This window comes from Panthera tigris, chromosome A2 (genome assembly GCF_018350195.1).
Source record: "Panthera tigris isolate Pti1 chromosome A2, P.tigris_Pti1_mat1.1, whole genome shotgun sequence".
Lineage (NCBI taxonomy): Eukaryota > Metazoa > Chordata > Mammalia > Carnivora > Felidae > Panthera > Panthera tigris.
In genome coordinates this window covers 73,644,686-73,666,840 of record NC_056661.1, presented here as the reverse complement: position 1 = coordinate 73,666,840, position 22,155 = coordinate 73,644,686, and the positions used below count along the sequence as shown (strand labels likewise).

The 22,155-nt window shown below is 38.6% G+C and overlaps 1 protein-coding gene and 1 long non-coding RNA gene across 2 annotated transcripts in view; one reads left to right on the top strand and one right to left on the bottom strand.

Moving 5' to 3' along the window:
• LOC107180813 overlaps positions 1–4,214 on the bottom strand; it is a 44,539-nt gene extending 40,325 nt beyond the window's left edge. Inside the window, exon 1 of the long non-coding RNA XR_006210430.1 lies at positions 4,146–4,214. This is a non-coding gene — a long non-coding RNA (uncharacterized LOC107180813). The remainder of the gene's footprint in view (positions 1–4,145) is intronic.
• On the top strand, positions 4,167–8,418 carry YAE1 (YAE1 maturation factor of ABCE1). Its single transcript, XM_007094789.3, has 3 exons — positions 4,167–4,396; positions 5,917–6,038; positions 7,807–8,418. Exons 1-3 carry the CDS (start codon positions 4,268–4,270, stop codon positions 8,234–8,236), a joined length of 681 nt encoding a protein of 226 aa, XP_007094851.1. The 5' UTR covers positions 4,167–4,267; the 3' UTR covers positions 8,237–8,418.
• Positions 8,419–22,155: the final 13,737 nt, after the last annotated feature.

Sequence of the window (22,155 nt, the reverse complement as noted above, 5' to 3'; positions counted from 1 at the left end):
TTGTTATTTACAGTTCATTAAAAAAAAGAAAGAAAGAAAGAAAGAAAAGGAATAGCTATTTTTGAAAAAATTGAATCACACACTTGAAAGGACCTTGAAAGATCATCTGGTTCTTGACAAAGGAGTACAGCTGTCACCGTCCAGCTGTTAGTAAGCACCTACAGCATATGTCTCAGACTTCCAGCCAAGGTCACACTCTGCCAGGGCATCCCCCAGCCAATAACTGAGCATGGCAGGTGTATCAAAGCCTGGTCCTATGCACCGAACAAAAGACTCCTCTTTGCCCTCTGCTCCTGGCTCCCTTTTATGTTGTCCAGACCTCTGTGAGATCTACCTAGGGACCTTCCTATCACAGGGATCAGATCAGCCTCCCCTTGCATCGGCTTTCTCTGCCTAATCATGGCTCCTCCACTTTTACCTTTCATGGGCAGTGTGTTCCCTATCCCCCAGTACATTTCATGAACTCCTAACTCTATCTCCACAGCTGTCTCCTGGTGGATGTAACTAATGCAAAGAACATATTCGCCATTCACGTATCTGACAAAGGATGGAACAATCTTTGAAATACAATAAGACAAGCCAATTGTTTTTTAGATGGACAAAGACTTCATTTAAACAGATATGCAAATGGAAAACAAGCACATGAAGAGATGTCCAATATCATAAGGCATCTGAAAAATAAGAAGTAAAAGCACAGTAAGATACCACTCACTACACACCTATTAGAAGAGCTAAAAAGACTGACAATTCCAAGTGAGGAAGAGGATGTGGAGTAACTGACATTTGCATACATTGCTGGTAGGAGTATAAAATGGAAGAATCACTTTGGAAAAGAGTTTGGTTGTTTCTTATAAAGTTAAATTTGTATTTACCATATGACTCAACAATTACACTTCTACACACTCACTCTGGAGAAATGAAAACTTGTACACAAAAGAGCTTGTACAAGAGTGTTCATAGCAGATTTATTCGCAATAGCCAAGAACTGGAAACAATCCAAACAATACGTGAAGGAACAAATTCTGGTATATCCATACAATGAAAAGAGTACTTGGCAATAAAATGAAAACAACCTACTGGTACATGTAACCACGTGAATGAATCTCAAAAACACTATGTTGAGTCAAAGAGCCAAATACTTAAAAGGACATATATGATTCCATTTCTATCGAGTTCCAAAACTGGCAAAACTAATTTGGAGTGATAGAAATTTAATCAGAGGTTGCCTCAAGGAGTGAGGGGCTGACTGCAAAGAAGTATGAGGAAATTTCCTAGGGTGATGGAAATTTCTGTATCTTGATTCAGTGGTGGTTACACAGGGGTATACATCTGTCAAAACTCATCAAACTCTACATTCAAAATGTATGCATATTACTGCATGTAAATTATACCTCATATAAAGTTGATTTTGTAAAATGTATTCCTGGCATGTATAAATACTAAATAAGTACTAAATACTAAGCAAACATATAAATACTATATCTAACAGTATTTGTTAGTATTGCAAGTGCAATATTTATCTCATTTACATTTAGATGGTTATTGCCAGAAAATTAAGAGGCTGTTGGTCTGTTTATTTTTCTTATAGCCAGAGGCCTTATCAAATTCCCCTATTCTGTCGTTTTTAATGGAATTCCTTTGGGTTTTGTGGGTATACAATTATATAAACAACAAAAAGAAATAACTTCATCTCTTATTATCCAACATTTTTAAGTTACTTTATTTACCTCTCTTATTGCATTTACTAGTCTTCAAAAGAATGTTAAGTAATAAAAAAAAAAAAGAATTAATAACAATGGGGATCACCAGATGGCCTTTCTTTTCTCTGCTTTAAAGGAAATATCTGAGTGTTTAGACTAGCAGTTGGATTTCTCATAAACTGTCAATATGTAATTTCTTTCCATTTTATTTTGTTAAATTCCTTCAAATGATTTTTCAGCTTAGATAGCATATGGCTTTTCTCCATTAAACTACTGATGTAATGAAATATGCTTATAGATTTCCTAATATTGCAACAGTTTTCTTCTCTTGAATAAAACATCTTGAATTATTCTTTTGATAAGGCAATGGATTCCCTTTTGAATATTCATAAGCTAACTTGAACTTTAGTTTTTTTGTTTTATACTATCTTTATCAGGTTACTATAAGGCTGGCTTCATAAAATGATTCAGGGCATTTCTTTTTCTTTGCCCTAGGAGAGTAAAAAATATTTAATTATCCATTGTCCTTTAGAGATTAAAAAGGATTTAAGGCATTTGCCTGTGTGTCAAGTCTTCATGCTATTTTTTATAGCGGATGTTTAATGTCCAATTTTTCTAGGGTAATTAGTCTCTTCCTGTTTTCTACTTACTGGGTCACTTTTATTAGAAAGTCATTCAACATCTCCTAGGTTTTCAAATGTGTGGCTCTTGAACTTCAGTTAGTAATGTATACCACTGGAATTTCTTTCTGCATCATTGCCTCCTTTCTCTTTTGTATAATTTTGGTATTGTTGTTGTTTTTTTCCTTAAATCAAGGTCAAAAGAGGATTACTGAGGGTGGGTGGCTGGCTCAGTCCCTGGAGCATTCAACTCTTGATCTCAAAGTAGTGAGTTCAAGCCCCACATTGGGTATAAAGCTTACTTTAAAAAAAAAGGTTATCTGTCTTATTGGTGTCTTTAAAGAACCAACTTTAGGATTTATTTATGTAAGTTTGGGGATTTTCTCTTTTATTAATTCCAACTGATATCTTAATTGCTTTTCTTACTAGTTTTGTTCCTAATTAAGATATATAACAAAATTTATGTATTTTTTTCTTTCTTCTTTAATAATAAAGATATTTAAGCCTATAGAATTGCTTCAGTATAGCTTTCATTTGGTCCTATGTTTTCTGGTAGGAAGTGTTCAGATTTTAATTGCTTACTGTATGTCATTTTAATTTTTATTTCCCCTTTGATCTAAATGTTATTTACAAAGGTGTTTCTAATGCCCACTATTATAATTCTTGGAGTCTTTTTTTTATTATTTATTACTAATTTTGTTGGATTATGATCAGATAATATGATCAGATAATATGACCCAGATAAAATGTCTGGGATTTTAAGTTTATTAAGGTATTTTATGTAGCCAAGTATAGAATGTTTTTACACATTCTATATTTATACATGGACCTACCAAGTAAGTTATATAAATTACTATACATTATTATATATGTATGCATATATATAAAATGCAAAATTCTGAGCATTTACAAATTATAACCTAAACCACCACCCACTCTCAGACACATGCTCATGGTTCCCCTTACTTTGCTTATTTTTTAAATTCCTTTTCATTCCTTTTTTAATTCCTTTTGTTATGATCTTATAACAAACTACGTAATTTACTTATACAGTGCTTACTGTTTATCCTGTCCATTCTACATGAATGTAAGGCGGACGAGAGCTGGAAAGTTTTGTCTATCGTTCACTGATGTATCCCAAAAGGTACAACGGTGCCTGGCGCGCGCACACACACACACACACACACACACACACACACACAAAATACGTTAAATAAATGATCGTGCCACATCGCCACGCAAAAAAGCAAAACTACTGGTGTCCATTCATCCACGAACATCTTAGATGCTTCACCATCTACCACGTGTCAGAACCGTGCCAGTGCTGGGTTTACGTAAACAAGTCTCCGTCCTCACCCAGCCAATAGGGCACGCGAGACGGAACGCGAGCCAGTGAAGGATACCGTGAATCCATGAGAGATGTGTTCGTCTCATAAATGTACTCTTTATATGTAATGATCCCAAAATGGCCGCACTAGCTAACTTTTCGGCCCTTATTGTCCTTTGCTTCTAACAAAAACCGTTGGGCTGTCAAATCCCTACAACGTACTGAGGAGGCTTCTGAAAGTGAGAGAGTCTTGGCCAGTAATCACCTCCAAGGGTTTTACCGACGCGCGGGGCTCCAAAACCCACAACGCCGTCGGGACCGCAATGGGAACGCAGTATTTCCCTGAGCGTCCTGGCTGCCCTCCGCACAGGCCAAGAGCGGACGGGTCCCGCGAGGCAGGAATCTGCCTCGCCCACGACAGGCGCTCGCCGACACTCTGGGTCGACTGGAGTCCCCAGCTCCCAAGCGCAAGACGCACAAGCGGCAACCGGGACTCACCCAACCGACATCACCCAACACCACATACGCATGCGCAGCAGCTGAGGCACGACCCGCAGCCTTCGCCCGGTCCCCCGGACCGGAAGGAGTTGCTGGCGCTTCCGGCGGTGGTTGCCTCGGTGATGTCGTGGGTTCAAAGTACTCCCTTGGTCCAGGGTCCCGGAGAAGAGGGGGACGTGTTTGACGAGGAAGCGGACGAGTCGCTCCTGGTGCAGCGGGAATGGCAGAGCCACATGCTGAGACGAGTCAAAGTAAAGCTGCGTGGCGGGAGCGGGGAAGCTATGCCGGGTTTTGGGGGAGACGGGCGCGGAGTTGTCAGGAGTAAGGGTCTCGAGAGTAGAGGCACGGTGGTCGCAGCCTGGCCCGGCGCTGCCCTCCACACCCCCTTGCCTTCCACTCCGGCCCGCGTCCTGCTAGGATTTTCCAGTGGGGTTACTTGAAGCCGTGTGAAACCACCGGGCGCGTTAGACGCTGGAAACAGACCAAAATAAACTTGGTCTGGACTTTGATGAGGATCACAGAGAAGGTGGGGGAGAAACGTATACACTGACTATTGCTAATTATGGCTGTCAAAGGACATTTTTTACCTGGGTTGCTTGAAGGGGTGAAGAGCGTAAAGTTAGGAGTGGTATTAATCAAGACATATGAAAAAAGTGAACTTAAGAATAACGAAGAGCGATGAAGGGAAGCTACTGGTGGCTAGGTGAGGGAATACTGAAGTTGGTTTCTTATTTGTTAGGTGTGAATTACCCGTATCTCATTTGCCTCATTATTCACTGAAACTAAGCTTAATACCACATCCCCAATTTCCAGTTGGAGCACTCAGAGCTTAGTTCACATGGCGAGTTTGATTTCCACCTAATATCATTGCCAACCATTAAATCGCCCCTGATCTGCCCTTAATGTATCAGGAAAATGTTTGCTTAGCCCAGCAACCTTGTTACCAGTTTCAGAAACGCTTTATGTGAAGCGTGGGCTGGACCAGTCAGTAGTGATCATCTTTTGAGCGCTGTGGCACCATTGAAGATGCTGGACAAAATCCCTGCCCACAGAGAGTTTGCAGTTTATTTGAATTTAGGTATCAAGAAAAATTTCTAAAATCACACTTTTCATTTTTTTACGAACCCAGTTGTGTTCATTGTTGAAGACCTTTGATAACCTCTTTACCGCCCTGCCTTGTCACATCAGTCAAGGCTGCCTAGGGGTCAGACATGTAACTCTCTCAGTTTCCTTTCTGTGAAGCCATTTTTTTTTCTTAATTTTTTTTTTAACGATTATTTATTTTTGAGACAGAGAGAGACAGAGCATGAATGGGGGAGGGGCAGAGAGAGGGAGACACAGAATCTGAAACAGGCTCTAGGCTCTGAGCTGTCAGCACGGAGCTCGACATGGGGCTTGAACTCACTGACCCCGAGATCGTGACCTGAGCTGAAGTCGGACGCTTAACCGACTGAGCCACCCAGGCGCCCCTGTGAAGCCATTTTTAATAGGGTTGTTTTTTTTTTTAACTGTGTAGGAATCATTATTTTTAAATGTGCCAAGTAAGTCTAGACTTCAGCAGTGAGATAGGCCAATAATAAACTTTTATGAGAAGCATTGTCTGCTTTGGTTGTGTGACTGTACCATTTGTTGTGGAACCATTATGTTAAATAGTAAATAGTGAAGGCCTGTTTCATCAGTTTTCTAAATTGGTCCTATGACTTTCTAGAGAAACCTATAGTGGTTCACGTGGTGTTAATCACAGCCACAGTTCTTCGTTATTTATTTTTAGGAAGGTTACAGAGATGGAATAGATGCGGGCAAAGCAGTTACTCTTCAACAAGGCTTCAATCAAGGTTATAAGGAAGGTGCAGAAGTCATTATAAACTACGGGCAACTCAGAGGAACATTGAGGTAATTTTGTAACTTAAATGCTGAGAGTCAGTTTAGCCTCAATACTCCTGGAGGACTTTTGAAAAGTCGTAGGTAAAAATAAAGTATTTGAACTGAAGTGTTTTTCCTAGTGTTAAATCCACAAAAGAGTACTGCAGAGTATAGAATAATATTGCCTTCAAAAAGTCAAAAATCATCACTTCATCCACTGTAGTATGTGAGTCAGGTGTGGTCCTTTATTGCAAGGAAATGATAGGAAGGTGGATATTTTTTGCTACTGAACTTCCACTAAACTGTATCTCAATTTAAAAGATCTTCACATGTGGCAGAACACAATATGACAGACTTCTAGACTAGAATTACATGATGAGAATTATAACTGGTAATAGAGAGGGAAATAATTCCGTTTATCTTAGTGCTGAACATTGGATACCTGTCACGATTCCATAGTAATAATGGCATATGTCAGGGCCAGGTAGTCAGATGGCACATGGAGCTAGGAGCATGATAGGCTTGTCTTCTCTGACGTTGTATACCTTTTAAATTGTCCTCTATAGAAAAAAAACAAAACAAAACATAAAATTTTCAAAGAATCACTAATTTTTAAAAGAGCAGAAAATGGGGCACCTGGGTGGCTCAGTCGATTAAGCAGCCAACTCTTGATTTTGGCTCAGGTCAAGATCTCTCATGAGATCTAGCTCCACGTCGGGTTCAGGAGTGAGCATGGAGCCTGCTGAAGATTCTGTCTCCCTCTGCCCCTCCCCCCTCTCTCTCTTAAAAAAAAAAAATTAAAAAGAGTAGAAAATAAGTCATCAAAACAAAAATTTCATTTTTTGAGCTTTTAGAAAATTCAACTATCAGATATCAGAATTTAGAGTCTACTACGGTGGGAAAATGATCAAGTACTCATTTTACATCAAGCTAAATCTTTTATAATCTCAGAAAACTTATTGCTAAATCTTTTGCATCAATTGATTACATTTTTAAAACATGACTACTTTTCACAACAACCATTATTTTATGTCATGATTACCTGAACAATCTGAAATCTCAGAAAACAAAAAGTACTGTCTGTACTAGAAAAATAAAGAAAAATATTTGTTAGGACTAGAAGAATTCTTAACCTTCTTCAAGAAAGTTGTTAGCTCAACAAACAGGGCCTATTCTATAACAAAGTTGGGAAAGAGAAGTTGCCTCAGAACTTTTTTCCTGCCCCGCAGTGTTTTGATGGGAAGCACCTATATGGTTGGAACAATTGTTTTCAACCTTGGCTGCACCTTGATATCAGTTGGGAAGCTTGAGACTCTGATTTCATTTGTCTTGGATGTGACCTAGACCTTGACAGTTTTAAGAGCTCCCCAGGTGATTCTAATGGATATCCAAGTCTGAGAATCACTAGTCCAGAAACTGTTGCATGTCCTTAAAGGAGAAACTAAGTTTTGTGATCTCTTCTCTGAGTTGCATCCCTTTTAAGTGGAAGCTACACAGTCACAAAGAGAAAACCTAAAATCAAGAAAAGTGGATGGAATTGTGAAAGAGGTCTTAGGAATTATAAGCACTCTAAATGGTTACTCCCAGTTGTTTAATTTTTATCAAAAGATAATATCTTTATATATTTTAAAATCCATTTTACCATTACTTTCCTGATTCTGACTTGCATCATTATTGATTTCTTTTTGCATGGTGTTATGTGGAAAAGAAGCACGTAGGGTTTAGCATCAGAAATTCAAAAAAGCCTCTGATTGGTTCATTTTTTTCCTGTTTAACTCTTGTTTATATTTTCATTCAGTGCTTTGCTCTCCTGGTGTCACCTTCATGATAATGGTTCGGCTCTGATCAGTAAAATAAATAGTCTTCTGGATGCAGTTGGCCAGTGTGAAGAGTATGTGCTCAAACATCTGAAATCAATCACGTCTCAGCCCCATGTGGTAGATTTGTTGGACTCTATTCAGGATATGGACCTTGGTCATGTAGCTCCAGCTGAGAAAAAGATGGATGAAGGTAAAGATGAAAGACTCTGTGAAAATAATGCTGAGCTTCACAAAAACTGTGGCAAGAGTCTTAGTGAGGCAGATTGTTCATCTCTAGAATGTTGTAGAATACAAGAGCAGACACATTCTGAAAACCCAAGCCTCACATGGATTTTAGAACAGACAGCCAGTTTGGTCAAACAGCTGGGAGTATCACTTGACGTATTACAGCACCTCAAACAATTATAAAAATTCTCTTCGTGTTTCTGATGAAAGTAATGTTGAGAACATTTGTTGGAACACTTTGTTTCTTAACAAACTAACCAAAATTTACAGTGGTTTCTACATGGAACACATCACTTGTAGGTTATCCTTCATGGAAGTTTGAAATGTCTTCAAAATTAACACTATTAAATGTAATAACAGCTTTTTTTCTTTGTCACTGGTAATTTTTATGTACTTTAAGGTACACTCAGAAACTCTAGTTGCAACAAGTTTCTGATCAAAATCAGGCATTTTCAGACTCATTAGCAAAAGTGAACAACAATCAAATGCATTTTGTAAGGACCTAGCTCTGCTTTCTCCTCTTGTCACTATGAGGTGATTAGGACAGTATCACCAATTAATTAGACCAAAGTTACCATTAAATAACCTGGTGGATAACACTGTAAATAGCCACACATAGGTGTATAGAAATATATATATTGAAATTAAGAGGCTATAAGTATAATAAACTGAAGAAATGTTTATACTGATGATTTAAAAACTACTAAAATTCATTTTAGTTTTGTGTTAAAGGCAAGGACATACAATTCTATGGAAAATACAAAATACATTTCATGTTCAAAGTACCTACTTAGTTTTTCCAAGTATTAATGAGTTAGGAGTTGTGTTATCCAGCAATGTGCCAGATTATTTCTAAGCTGCAATTCATCTTACATATTCACATAGTAGTAAAACACTGAAATCACTGACTTCTGTATTACCTCGTAGCAATATTCTTTGTCTAGCATAGACAAAATTAGATCAAGCTTTTGCTCTAGGACCTAAGCATATAAAATCAGGAAAGGAATTTTCAGCACTTCCTTGGCCTAAAACACAAAGTTGTGTGAGGTACCTGCCGTCAAAGGCATCCAAATAATTGCCCTTTGTCGATGGCCTCAATTGCTTTTTCACCAGTATTTATATTTAGTATCTACTCTAAAAGACAGGCATACTAAGATGGAGAATCCAACATCTTTCAAGAGATTAATAAAATATTCTATTGAGATCTTAACACCTCCTGAAAGTTCATAGAACATGAGAAATTAAAGCAACAAATTTGAAGTCAGAAGACCATATACTGGGGTGTCTGGCTGGCTCAGAGGAGCATGTGATTCTTGACCTAGGGATGGTGAGTTCAAGCCCCACACTGGGTGTAGAGATTACTTAAAATCTTTTAAAAATAATAATAGTAAGTTAAAAATAAAAAGACCGTATACTGTTTTAGGATTTCTAAAACATGCTAAAGATAACCAAGTGCCATTTGACATCACCTTTAAAAAAAAATGCTTATATCTCTCTAGATTAAACACTATTTCAGAGATTTACTAATTTGTCTTGTTACATATTCTTTTCTGTGTTTATGGATACAGCCAAAATCTCAAATCCACATGGAATATTATAAGCAGTCTCTAAGTCTGAAAGTGTTGTTCTGCCCTGCATATTAGATATGAAATGTCCATCCCTAATGATGCCTCTCAAGAAAGTCACCCTGAGTGAAAATTTCACAAGTGCAATAAACCTTGAGATTTTACCTGGGCTCACCCTGCTAAGGTTCTCTGAAGATAACACCCCTTGCCACCATTGATAATATGGTGTTTTTGTGCAGATGTTCATAAAGAAGAAAATCAAGAGAATTATCTGAGTGCATGGGGCTGTTGGTCAAAAACATCTCTTAAAATTGCTTTGCCTTTTAAAGACAAGTTTGTGGACTGCAGAGGAGTATTAATGGTATGCTTATTATACCTGTGTTCAATGAACGTGAGTAAGGGAAAGAAACCTTGCTCGCATTATGTGTTTTGCTTTGACACCTCTGCTATAGGCCTGCCAGTTCTTGTCATGAAGGACCCTAGCCGACCATAATGGTAAAGCAAGACTGCCCCAGAGTGGGCACAGCCCGACACTGAAGGCCCAAAACCCATACATTAGGCCTGAGTGATGTGGCTTCCTTAGAAACAGGATTTTCACCTTAAATAATTTCTAGATGCTGAAATACCCAGAGCTTTTTTGTTTGTTCTAATGGGAGGGAGAGTCCACAATACTCTGCTTTTTGGACATTTCAGTTGCTAGAGCTGCTGAGGCCACCAAAATGTTTGTGATACACAAGCAGGAAGTGGGCAGCTGAAGTTACCTACCTGCATCCTTATCTCAGTTATATCCTTAGCACTGCTTGTTAACTGCTTCTGTGGTACATCAAAACAAAAGCTTTGAAACAAATCCAAGTTGGGATTCTCCCCCATCTCCAAATTAAAGGTAAAGCTTTACGTTCCCATCTAAGAGGGACATGCAGATATATATAGGAATAGTCCTTAACGTGTTTTAATAATCTCGTTAATTTCAGACCAATGGCTGTAGTAAATGTCCTATGCTCTGTTAATAAACTATCAGGCCTTTTGCTCTACAGAAATTCTCAAATCTTCGCCATGACGATACTTCACCCGCATAGTTTGCCCTTCTTGCATCTGCTGTCCCACACTTCTCCCAGCAAACCCCCTGGAAGAGGAGTCTGCTGTCGCTCCCTGATTGCTTTCTCCCCATTCACTCTTCAGCTTCAAACTGCTTTTTTGCTAGGGTCACCTATAGTTGAAGTCACAGAACTGCCCCTCAGTGAGTTGTCTCCTCCATCACTGGACATGATGACCGTCCCTCCACGGCCTTCTGCAGCAGCACTGTTTCTTCTGTTCTCTCACTGTTGCCTATCATTTTGCTAAGTCCCCTTCTCTACCTGCCTGAGGATTCCACAGAATTTCATTCTTGGACCTTTTTTTGTCTTTGTACTCTAACCAGATCATCTCCTTTGTTCCCACGGTTTCGATTATAATCCTAAAGCTAATATTACAACCCCTGTTTCTCTCCCAAGCCCTAGACCTGTATTTCCAACTGCAGTCTCTCTTGCCCGTCTCAGTGGCTTAGCCATACATGTCTCAAACACCTCCTTTCAATCTTCTCTCCTCCCTCCCATCCCAAACTGCTTTGCCTTTCATATTTTCAGTCTTTTAATGTCATCTCTGTTTACTCAAAGTTAGGAACCTTTTTTTTTAATTGAGATATAATTGATATAAAATATAGTATATTAGTTTCAGGTGTACAGTACAATGATTCAATATGTGTATATATTGCAAAGTGGTCACCACAATAAGCCTAATTAACATCCATCACCATACATAGTTACAGTTTTTTTTCTTGTAAAGAGAACTTTTAAGATCCACTCTCTTAGCAGCTTTCAAATATACAACACAGTGTTGTTAATTATAGTCACCACACTTTACATTACATCCCCATGACATTGATTTTATGACTGGATGTTTGTAAAAGCTAGAAATGTTTAAGTCTTTCTCTTTCCTTTGCTGTCATACCCTACTTCCAATTGGGAGTTTTTGCATCTTTAGAACATACCTTGAATCTGGCCACCTTTCTATTCACTGGATTTTAATTAACCTTTGCACCGGCCTCATCACTAATGTCAGTACCTCCAATCTAGTGCTCTTCCTGTTCGTGCTCCACTGCCACCGTTATCTACCTGACCAGTTTCCTTCTAGAGTTTAGAGCCTATACCTCTTCCCTTTTTTTCTATTGGATAAGTTACAAACTTGAGTTTCATTTCTGGACCTAAGCTGCATTGTCAGTCTGATTTCCCATCATGCCCCCCACTCCACCATGCACATTACGCTTCTTTATGAACAATACTCTCTGCTTTATGGACAATTCCCAACTTCTAAACTTACTCACTGCTGACTCTTCTTCCCAGAATACATTATTCCACATCCTTCCTTCCCAGAAAATTCCTATATATCCTTCAGTACCAGCTCAGATCTCAACTTTCTCAGGCAGAGTTGATTGCTCTTCCCAGTATGCCTTCATCATTTTGAGTATCTCAGACTTCAAATTTATTAAGGAAATTGCCTTATTCATTGTTACATCCCCAGTACTTAGCATCATACCCTATACTTAGATGCATAGGTGGTGCTTGATGAGAGAGAGAGAAAAAAAAAAATGACTCTACTAGCCAAAATGAAAATAAAACCAGAAATTTAGGATTCAAAAATATGTCCTGTTCTTTTGTTTTGGGAAAGGAAAAGGAACGTTTGTATTTCATTAAAAAAAAAATGTTTCTTTCATTTGTATGTTAATAAAATCCATATACCCAAATTGTGTATCATCTTATACAAGGCTAAATAGTAGCATTAAGACAATACTACTTACCACTCATTTAAAATTGCACTAACAAAGGGGCACCTGGGTGGCTCAGTTGGTTAAGCATCCGACTTTGGCTCAGATCATGATCTCACAGTTCGTGAGTTTGAGCCCCGCATCAGGCTCTGTGCTGACAGCTCAGAGCAGCTGGAGCCTGCTTCGGATTCCATGTCTCTCTCTCTCTGTGCCCCTCCCCCACTCGTGCACTGTGTCTTTCTCTCTTAAAAATAAACAAACATTAAAAAAAATAAAATTGCACTAACCAAATTGTGATGTCACATTTAAAGATACAAAATCACATTTGGAGTACAGTTTCAGCTATTAAGAAATGGCAGAAAGAAATCATGAGAGATGAAAACCGGAAAGAAACACAAAAATACTTGTTTTTAGCAGCATGTCTGGTGCATAATATCTGATAGCAGGAAGGAGTTGGAGGGAATGGAGGAGTGGGAAAGAAATCGCTAACAAATACAGTGTTTACAAGATACAGGCACTGTTCTGAAAACTTTGCATATATTAATTTGCTTCGTTCTCATAACAACCCCATGCAGCAGAGCTATTAATTATCCCCATCCTAGCGATGAGGAAACTGGGCCACTGAGAAGATGAAGCCGCTTTTCCGATTCACAGTTATTAAATGGCCCAGTTGAAATTTAAAGCAAGGCAAATCTAGTTCCACAGTTTGTGCTCAGGGTAGTTGTGTGCTGAATAATAACCCAGTAGCAGGGGCCATGTTTAGTAGAGGGACTATGGACTATATTTTCCCCTCACTGTTAATTTCTACTTTTCTGCAGTTTTCAAATGTCCAGTCAGCAAGTATTATTTTTATAATAAAATGTCATGTGATAATCAGCAGCTCCAAAGAATGAAAAATGTACCAGAAATCTGTTTGTTATATATCTAGAAAAAGAAAAATACCATTTCCCTACTGGGGGAAGAGAACCTTTAGGAAGTGGTATAGAAAGTTGTGTTTAGCATATTCAGAAATTGAATTCTCCTTAGACTCCTTAGACTTTCTACACTTCTCATAGAGAGGATAATTTGTGCCACCTATTTTCTGATAATGTTTCTTGAGCTTTCTAAATTCCTACTTAACTTTCAAAAACAGTTAGCTCACTGCATTGCTAGAGATCTGCCAAAAAGAGCCAAGTGTCCTTAACATACGCCAAACTTCATTTCCTTGCCCTATAAATAGTGTGATCTCTCCAGAAGGAATGTTAACGAAGTATGACAAGACCCACCTGTGATGGATTCAATTCTGCGGAAGTTGAATCCTCCTTGTTCTTTCATGCTTGGGTGGGCAATTCACCTCTGAGAGAGAGGCCCTCCTGTCTGGATCCTGTTTATTTCCAAGGAGCTGCTGAATTGGTTGGCCACTGGGTGGTGCTGTGCATCGTGCTATGTGATGTCCTCTTTGCTTAGTCTTCGCGGTCACAAGGACAAGACAATGATTATTATCCCTAAAGCCAGGCCAAACAGATTGAGTCATTTCTAACACTGGGTGAGTAGGGAGAGTTTTCTGAAGAATGTCAAGAAACTCAAAAAATGAGGATGCCCCCACCTTTTTAATTCTAGGTTGAGAATTTTTCTAAATCAAAATAACCAATCATAAGGAACCCTGTTCCCAAGAAAAAGCACCTTTTATTCTCCAAATCCCTGAGGCCTAAAATTAAATATCTAGACTGCAATATATATGGCTTTTATCAGAATTGATATAAAATTATAATTTCACATGCTTGAAGTATCTATTTTGTCAGGCAGGACTGTGCCTAAAGTGTTTCAAACAATCTCTCTCTCTCTCCCTCCTTCTCCACCTCTCTCTTTATCTCTCTCTCTTCCTCTACCTCTCTCTCTGTGTGTCTCTACCTCTCTACCTCTGTCTCTATTCTGTATCTGTATCTCTCTATCTCTATCTCTCTCTTTCTCTCATACACAAACACAACTTCTCAGGGAGAGACAACTTACTTTGTTAACCTATCAAATATATAACAGCCCTTTTTTTAGTCAACAAATCTACGGCCAAATAGGTTGTCCTCACATCAAATGCAACTCTTTCCAGCTACTATTAGGCCTGTTTTCTTAGGACGTGCCTAGTCACCATTATGTAATATTGCTTTTTTACTTATAAAATAAGTATGTAAGTTCTATAAGAATTTTTTTGGCATAAAATATAAATAACTTGTCAAATCCTTTGTAATAATAAAATAAGAGTGATTTGACAACAATAGTACTGACAGTCCTTGCCAATAAAGCAAAACTGAGCTGAAATGGGGATATAATATAAATAACCTGAAAATAAAAGATGTTTCTTTTTCTTCTTTGGAAACATTGCAAAACATTTCTTTTCAAATCAGACCCTAAAATAACCAGGGACTCTTATTTGTGATTATAAACTTTATGGTAAAACATCAAATGATACTTGGGGCGCCTGGGTGGCTCAGTTGGTTGAGCATCCGACTTTGGCTCAGGTCATGATCTCACAGTTCATGTGTCCGAGCCCTGCATCAGGCTCTGTGCTCACAGCTCAGAACCTGGAGGCTGCTTCTGATTCCGTGCCTCCCTCTCTCTCTGCCCCTCCCCTGCTTGCGCTGTCTCTCTCTGTCTCTCAAAAATAAATAAATGTAAAAAAAAAATTAAAAAGAAAACATCAAATGATACTTTAGGAATCCTCAATGAGGAAGTCATTTACTTATTAAAAACTAACCATAAATTTTTTATTTGTAGTAGATATTCCTGTTATGGAGTTGATTGTGGAAAGAAAACCCATTTAATGCACTTAGACATTTAAATCCCAAGTGGGAGCCAATTAAACTATTGTCATTTGAAATCATTTTGTTTTGCTATTCAAGATGCCAAATAATTTATAATCAGTCTGTGTTTTAATCTTCTTCTAGAATTGTATCAGGTTCATATGAAGTCTGCATTCTGGCAGTGTTCATTACGATTATGACCCCATTTGTCAGCTCAGAGGCCATTTTTACTTATGTCCATGTGCTAGGACAAAGGACTGCCTTCATGAAGGTAGCAGCAGCACCGAGATCAGAGATGTGGCCCATGTTCACTCAGCTGCTCACAGTCTCTACCTCTTTAGTGTGAACATGAGACTCCTGACCTCATCACAGGTTACTGCTGTCTCCAAGGAAGTAACCAAGGGACGACTGGAGAAAGGTCAGGCAGAGTAAGTAGCCATTAACATACCGTTCCGTTGATGGAAAGAATGAGTGGAGAGGCTGGCAAGCACACTGAAGATCAGTACAGCTTTTGGTTTGATACAGTGGGGTATGTATCAAATCAAAGATGCCCTACCTCCAGGATTTGATCTAAGGAAATAATCGAACAGGTAATAAAAACTCAGCACAAAGATACTCATGGCCACATTCCATCTCGAGAAGAGAACAATTAAAAACAACCTAAGTGAACAACCCTAAAAGAATAGCTAAGGAAATTATAATCCATGTATTCACAGAAGTGTTACACACCCATTATAGGTTATCACAATGAGAAAAAAGGAAGATACTTATGGGGTATTTGTAAGTGAAAGCCACTGTAAAAATGTCACATACCTATGTGGACAAATTACATTCAAAAATGTGCATTTTACAGATAAAAACTGCAAGATTATTCTCAGATATAGTGATGTATTAATGTGGTAGGATTAGAGGAGGTTTTTTTTTTTTTCTTCTTCAGAATTTTCTTTTATGTTGTGCTGTTTTACGATAAGAAAAGAAAAATATTTGGAAAACTCTTCATTTTTAAGAACCATGTAGGCCTTATCCTGAAAATCAAAATCTGGAAAAAAAAAAAAAAAAAAGCAAATGTATTTAATTCAAATCAGAAAAAGATCCCCAGACTACTATCTGGTGAGGGGGCATATAACAATAAATCAGAAAAATTTATTAAGTTTATAATTTTTTCAATTATATCAAAATCTTACATTTATTTCTTGAAGTATACATAATCAACCTTAAACCCTAATGGAAGAGAAAGGGGGTATGAAATGCTAGAAGCCATTTCTATTTGCCTTTAGTGCATTTTCTTTTTCTTTTTTTTTTTTAATGTTTATTTTTGAGGGAGAGAGAAAGAGAGAGAGAATGGGGAGGGGTAGAGAGGACAGAGAGAGAGGGGGACAGAGGATCTGAAGCGGCCCTGTGCTGACAGCAGAGAGCCCAATGCGGGGCTGGAACCCACAAACCGTGAGATCATGACCTGAGCCGAAGTCAGATGCTCAATGGAATGAGCCACCCAAGTGCCCCAGTGCAGTTTCTAACAGCTCTTGTAAGGTTGTATTTCAGCTGATACTAACAATTATACGAACCGGATAGTGGTGCCCCAGGAATGTAGGTACATTCTCAGTAGCACGAGTACACTGGCTTTAAAAATCTCTGGGACTGTCTTCTCTTAACAAAACAAAACGAAACAAAAAATAAAAAAAGTGTTTTATTGGATTTGTCACACTATCGTTGCTGTTTTAAGAGAAAAAGATCAGTCCACAAAATTGGAATTCCTGTTAGCCCAATTGAGTTATTTTTTTATTACCTTCTGGGGAAAACCAATACCGTAAGTATGAATCACTTCTACATGATACATCTTACCCAATAATAAGATACTCAAAACCTCAAGAAATCCAACAAGAAGTGACTGACTGCTAACTTAAATAGATTTGGAAGAAAATATATATATTCATACCATTTCTTTGATTCTCCAAATTGATTGCATTGTGGCAACAACTGATTAAATTTGCCATTATTTTGTGTGTGTTAATAAACCGTATGCATACATGCTGTCTACTTCGGCAAACAGACTTGAGCCTCTTGATTTCCAAATCTGTAAAACAGAAGGAATGGTAGCAATTTCATTGTTTCCCTGAGAATCACGTGCCTTAATGTATGTAAATGAAGTGCTTCCTCGGTGTTGGATATCCAGCAAACAGTAAGGAGAGCCATCCTGTGGCTCCAGGCAGCAGCCCTGAAACCAGATTGTCACTTCACCGTCCTGTGCCTGATTCCTCACTGTCAAATAATAGTGCTACCTTATAGGGTTGATGAAGACAATGAGTGGAACTGTATGTGCAGGACACTTGGGACAATGCCTGGCACATCTGGAGTGCTCACTACACGTTTGCTACTGATTTTATTTTCTCCTGAGCATCGTGCCTGCCATGTGGGTAAACTGTGGCAAGGGGGTTAACCGTCTTTAGACAACTTTAGCTTTCGTGAAATTCTGCTAGGATTCAGACACAGCCGAGCTTCCCACTGGCATGGCTAAAGGTAATCAGCATGATTTCTTCCTCTGTTATTTTTTTTTTTTTTTTAAGCAAGGGTTGGGGGAGGAGAGGGATGGTTACATAGAGAAAAAAGAGAAAATTCTTTAAAGATTTACAACTATTAACATAAAAGTATACTTTAAAGTGGTGATGATCAATAGGAAAGTTTTGGGAAACTGTGGGAACGTTTTCTGATTGTCAGAGTGATGGAGGAGGGGCACTACTGGCAAGAGTTGTGCAGAGAGGATGCCTTACCTCCTGCAATGCCCGGGTTGATCCTTCACAACAAAGAATTATCCTGTATCCCTCAGGACTTTCAAATGTCCCAGCAGACATGCATGTAAATGAAAAACCTTAGTTAGCTTAGAATCTAACTCATACTGGGTGTTACATGTAAGTGATGAATCACTAAATTCTACTCCTGAAACCAGTATTCCACTGTGTGTTAAACAACTAGAATTTAAATTAAGTATCAGAAGGAAAAAATAGAATATAACTATTTATTACATATGCACACACAAATGGGTGGGTGTTCAACGTTATTGTTTTTCCAAATTATAAAGTAGTTACGTTCCTTGTAAAGTATTTAAACATTACAGAAACAATGTAGAACATAGTATTTAGGAAAAGTAAAGCTTCCACCTTGCTACCTGTTATGGACTGAATTGTGTCCCCCCCAAAAGTCACTTTGAAACCTTAGCCCCTAGTACCTCACTCAGAAGGTGACTGTGTTTGGAGTCAACGTCCTTTAGAGAGGTAATTAATTTAAAATGAGGCTGGTAGGGTGGGCCATAATCTAATCCGACTAGTATTCTTATAAGAAGAGGAAATTTGGACACACAAAGAGACACAGAGGGAAGACCATGTAAGGACACTGGAGAAGGCTGTCGTCTGCAAGCCAAGGAGAGAGGCTCCAGAAGGAACCATACCTGCTGACATCCTGATCTTGATCCAGAACTAAGAGAAAATAAGTCTCTGTTGTTTAAGCCATCCAGTCTGTAGGATCTTGTTATGGCCACCCAAGCAAACTAATTAGCCCTCCGGATTCCTCCAGAATCTTTCTAGGTACATACTAGCAAATGGCACAACTGTATTTTATAGAAATTCATCGCTTCAACAGATACGTTTTGAATATACAGTATTTTCAGAGAGGGTACCTTGGTGTGCAAAACAAAATCCCTACTAAAATGAAATCATACCAAATACACAAAAAGCAGCTTTATCTGTTCACTTTAAATGTATCTTAGATATCAGTCTATGTCTGTAGTAGTGATAACAATCATTTATTGAGGGCTTTGTATGTTCCAGACACGGGAATAAACCCTTGGCTTACAATGTCTTACTCCCCATGCCTCCAAGCCAGACGAGATAATAGACTTGAGAACCCTTTGGAAACTCTAAAGCTCTAACTACATGTAAAGGATCTTCCCCCCATAGTGGCCTTCGTTGATTCACTGACTGGAAGCCATCAAGCTTGGACGGAGCTTTTATTCACCATACATGTGAGGAAACTGAGGCTGTTAATTATCTTCCTCTCACTTCTCCTTTATATTACAATTACAGCCATATCACAATTTTTAAAATTACATCTGTAGGCAAGTTATTATACTTTCACTTCGAGGTAGTCAAGGATGCATGACAACACATTACTTATGGAAAAGTGCTGTATCTAAAAACCATGGCTTTAGGGGCGCCCGAGTGGCTCAGCTGGTTACGCATCAGACTTCAGCCAGGCCATGATCTCATAGTTTCTGAGTTCCAGCCCTAAATCCTCAGAGCCCGCTGGGATCCTGTCTCCCTCTCTCTGCCACTCCCCTGCACTCTCATGTGTACATGTGCTCATTCTCTCCCTCTCTCAAATAAATACATACACACATACATACATACATACATACCACTGCTTTAAAGGTAGCAACTTAGATAAAATCTGGAAAACAGAAACTTTTGTATGTATCTTCTTCATTACTCTTTTTTTTTTTTTTAATTGCTATTTATTTCTTTTTCTTGGCTAACTGGCTCCAATTTATTCTTAGTCTCTGCTGGTTTCCAGGGCTTTTTTAAAAGCTCCAAAACTCTTCTATACTTGTCTCTTAGACATGTTAAATTTTCTTTCGTCTTTCTATTGCTCCAGCCTAGGTTTAATTAACATGTTACTGTGGACTTTCTGGTTTTGAAAAGCTAGTGACACTTAGTCCTTTGTGCACGTAGGGAGCTTGTAAACTTGGCAAAGCTTGGGAGAAGGAAAAATCACAGCTGCCCCACTTAATGCACAGCACTGGCGGGAATCTCCAGTATTTCTTTTCTAGCAGTGTGTCTCCTCTCAAAAAAAAAAAAAGTCTTCCCCACTTATACCAGGTATGTGGCCATTTGGTTAGAAGTTGTTTGCTTAATTACATCCACTTGCTTGTTACTAACAAACTAACAAACAAGTTTTCCTGTTTATTCCCTCCCTTGCTTCTGCTCTTGAAAAAACCCACATTCTGTTTTTAGAATTTTCTTTAAAAACTAAAACACTGTCCAATTTTAGTTTCAGTTTAATTTAGCGTAAAATGAAAACCTTATAAAATAAGTCACTTGTGGTCATTTTAGAAGCAGTAGAAAGTAATTTACCTTATAAATTGGTGGATTTTTGCAAAGCGATAGCAGTATATAAAAACCCCTAGTGTATAACTTTCTATATAGCTAGTTCAGTGGTCTGAAGAGCACATGTATTCTAGGATCTGAAATCGAAGCTATTTGTTGATTGTTTAGGAAGAGCGTTCTTGTTCCAAATCTGAAATGTGTCCTTCTGGTGGGACATCAACTTTGCAGTGTCTGAATTGCTTAATTAGAATACAGTAGTGTTCGGACTTATTGATGTGTATAAAAATACTTAATAGATAAATTATCTTTTCCTATATCATTGGGGACCCCAAATCCTGTTGGGTTTTACTAAAAGTCCCCCTATTCTTTTTGATGGAGTATAAAATAGCTCAAACTTGGTCTTGGCTGTTCAAGAAACCCTGTTTTCTTCAAGCTGGTGTTTAACCAGCATAGTCTAAATCCGATCCACCCTTCCCCACCCCCACCCCCCAAAAGGCAGTATTCCCTTTGACTCCCAAACACCTGAGGAATCCTGGTGTACCAAAAGGCTGTTTCCTACCTATCTGGTGAGGCAACTGTTAGGCTTCCATACATAATAAGCTATCCTGTCTTAAAATCTTGTCAGTGATTTAGATTTTTCTCCTGGACTCCATGGGGAGACAGAAGTCTAATAAGAGATACACATATCGAGTTGTTTGTGGATTATTTGGATAGATTTGAGAAAAAAAAGAAATCAATGCAAAAATATGGTTGGTATGTATCCAATACTGTCCCAGAAAAAAAAAAAACAACACAAAGTTTCCTTTAGCTGAGCACGCAGTCATGCTCAGGGACAGATGTTAAATGCATTGACTTTAACTTCCGCTGCTTTACCATTTTTGCCTGTGCTATAGGAATACCTCGTTGCTTCCCTCCTTGCTTCCCATACATCCCTGTCCTGCAAATATTGCCAGAAGGATCTTTCTAAAACCCGAGTTCGATCATATTCTCTTCCATGCATCTCCATGACTGAAACAATAGGTCCCCGCCTTCCTTTCCAATGTCATCTCCTGTTAGTATGACAAAGCCTCACCCACCAGCGATAGTAACACATGGTGTTCCCTAAGTACTCCGCATTCTTCTATTTATTGCTGTGCCTGGAATACATTTTTACCACTGTCTCCTCCTTTACATTCAACTGAAGTACCTTCTCTAGGAGGCATTACTCATTCTCCCAGGGCTAAAGGAACAATAACTTTCTCCTCTGTGCTTCCCCTGGTTCCTCCTACACGCCACCTCACGTGTTATAATTAGTCCTCGGTGTTGCCCCATTAGTTTTGTGAGATCTTACAGGGATTGAACAGATTTTCTTAAAATCTGGATCCTCAGCATTTAGTGCAGTGCTAGACATACAGTAAGTGCTCCATATACTTGTATGGGACAAATAACATTCGGCAGGATGATTCTTTTCTCTCCCACAGTCTAGATGAGACTTTCTTAAACTCATCCAAGTCCCTTTATTTTCTGGGGAATGGTGTCTTGAATGTCTATGAGGATTTTGTCCACTGGAAAGGTATTAATGAATTAAGTGACATAATTGGTCTGGTTTGTGTAGGTCTCTTGAATTTTGTTTATATGACTCAATTTGGCAGAACTTGATTGCTTTGATTGAACAGAAGAAATAGAATCCCCAAACACATAGTAAGAGCCTATTAAGCAACCAAGGGAACCCATGGACACAGACCTTGTGGGAGCATTCAGATGACTGTTAGATTTTCCTCTTTTATTGTATTCTCTCCCTAGAATTTTGTCTTATTGGATCTGATGGACATAAAGATCTGTTTGGGATTGCTTGTTGGAGCATGGCTTTAAGTTTTAAATGGCCAAC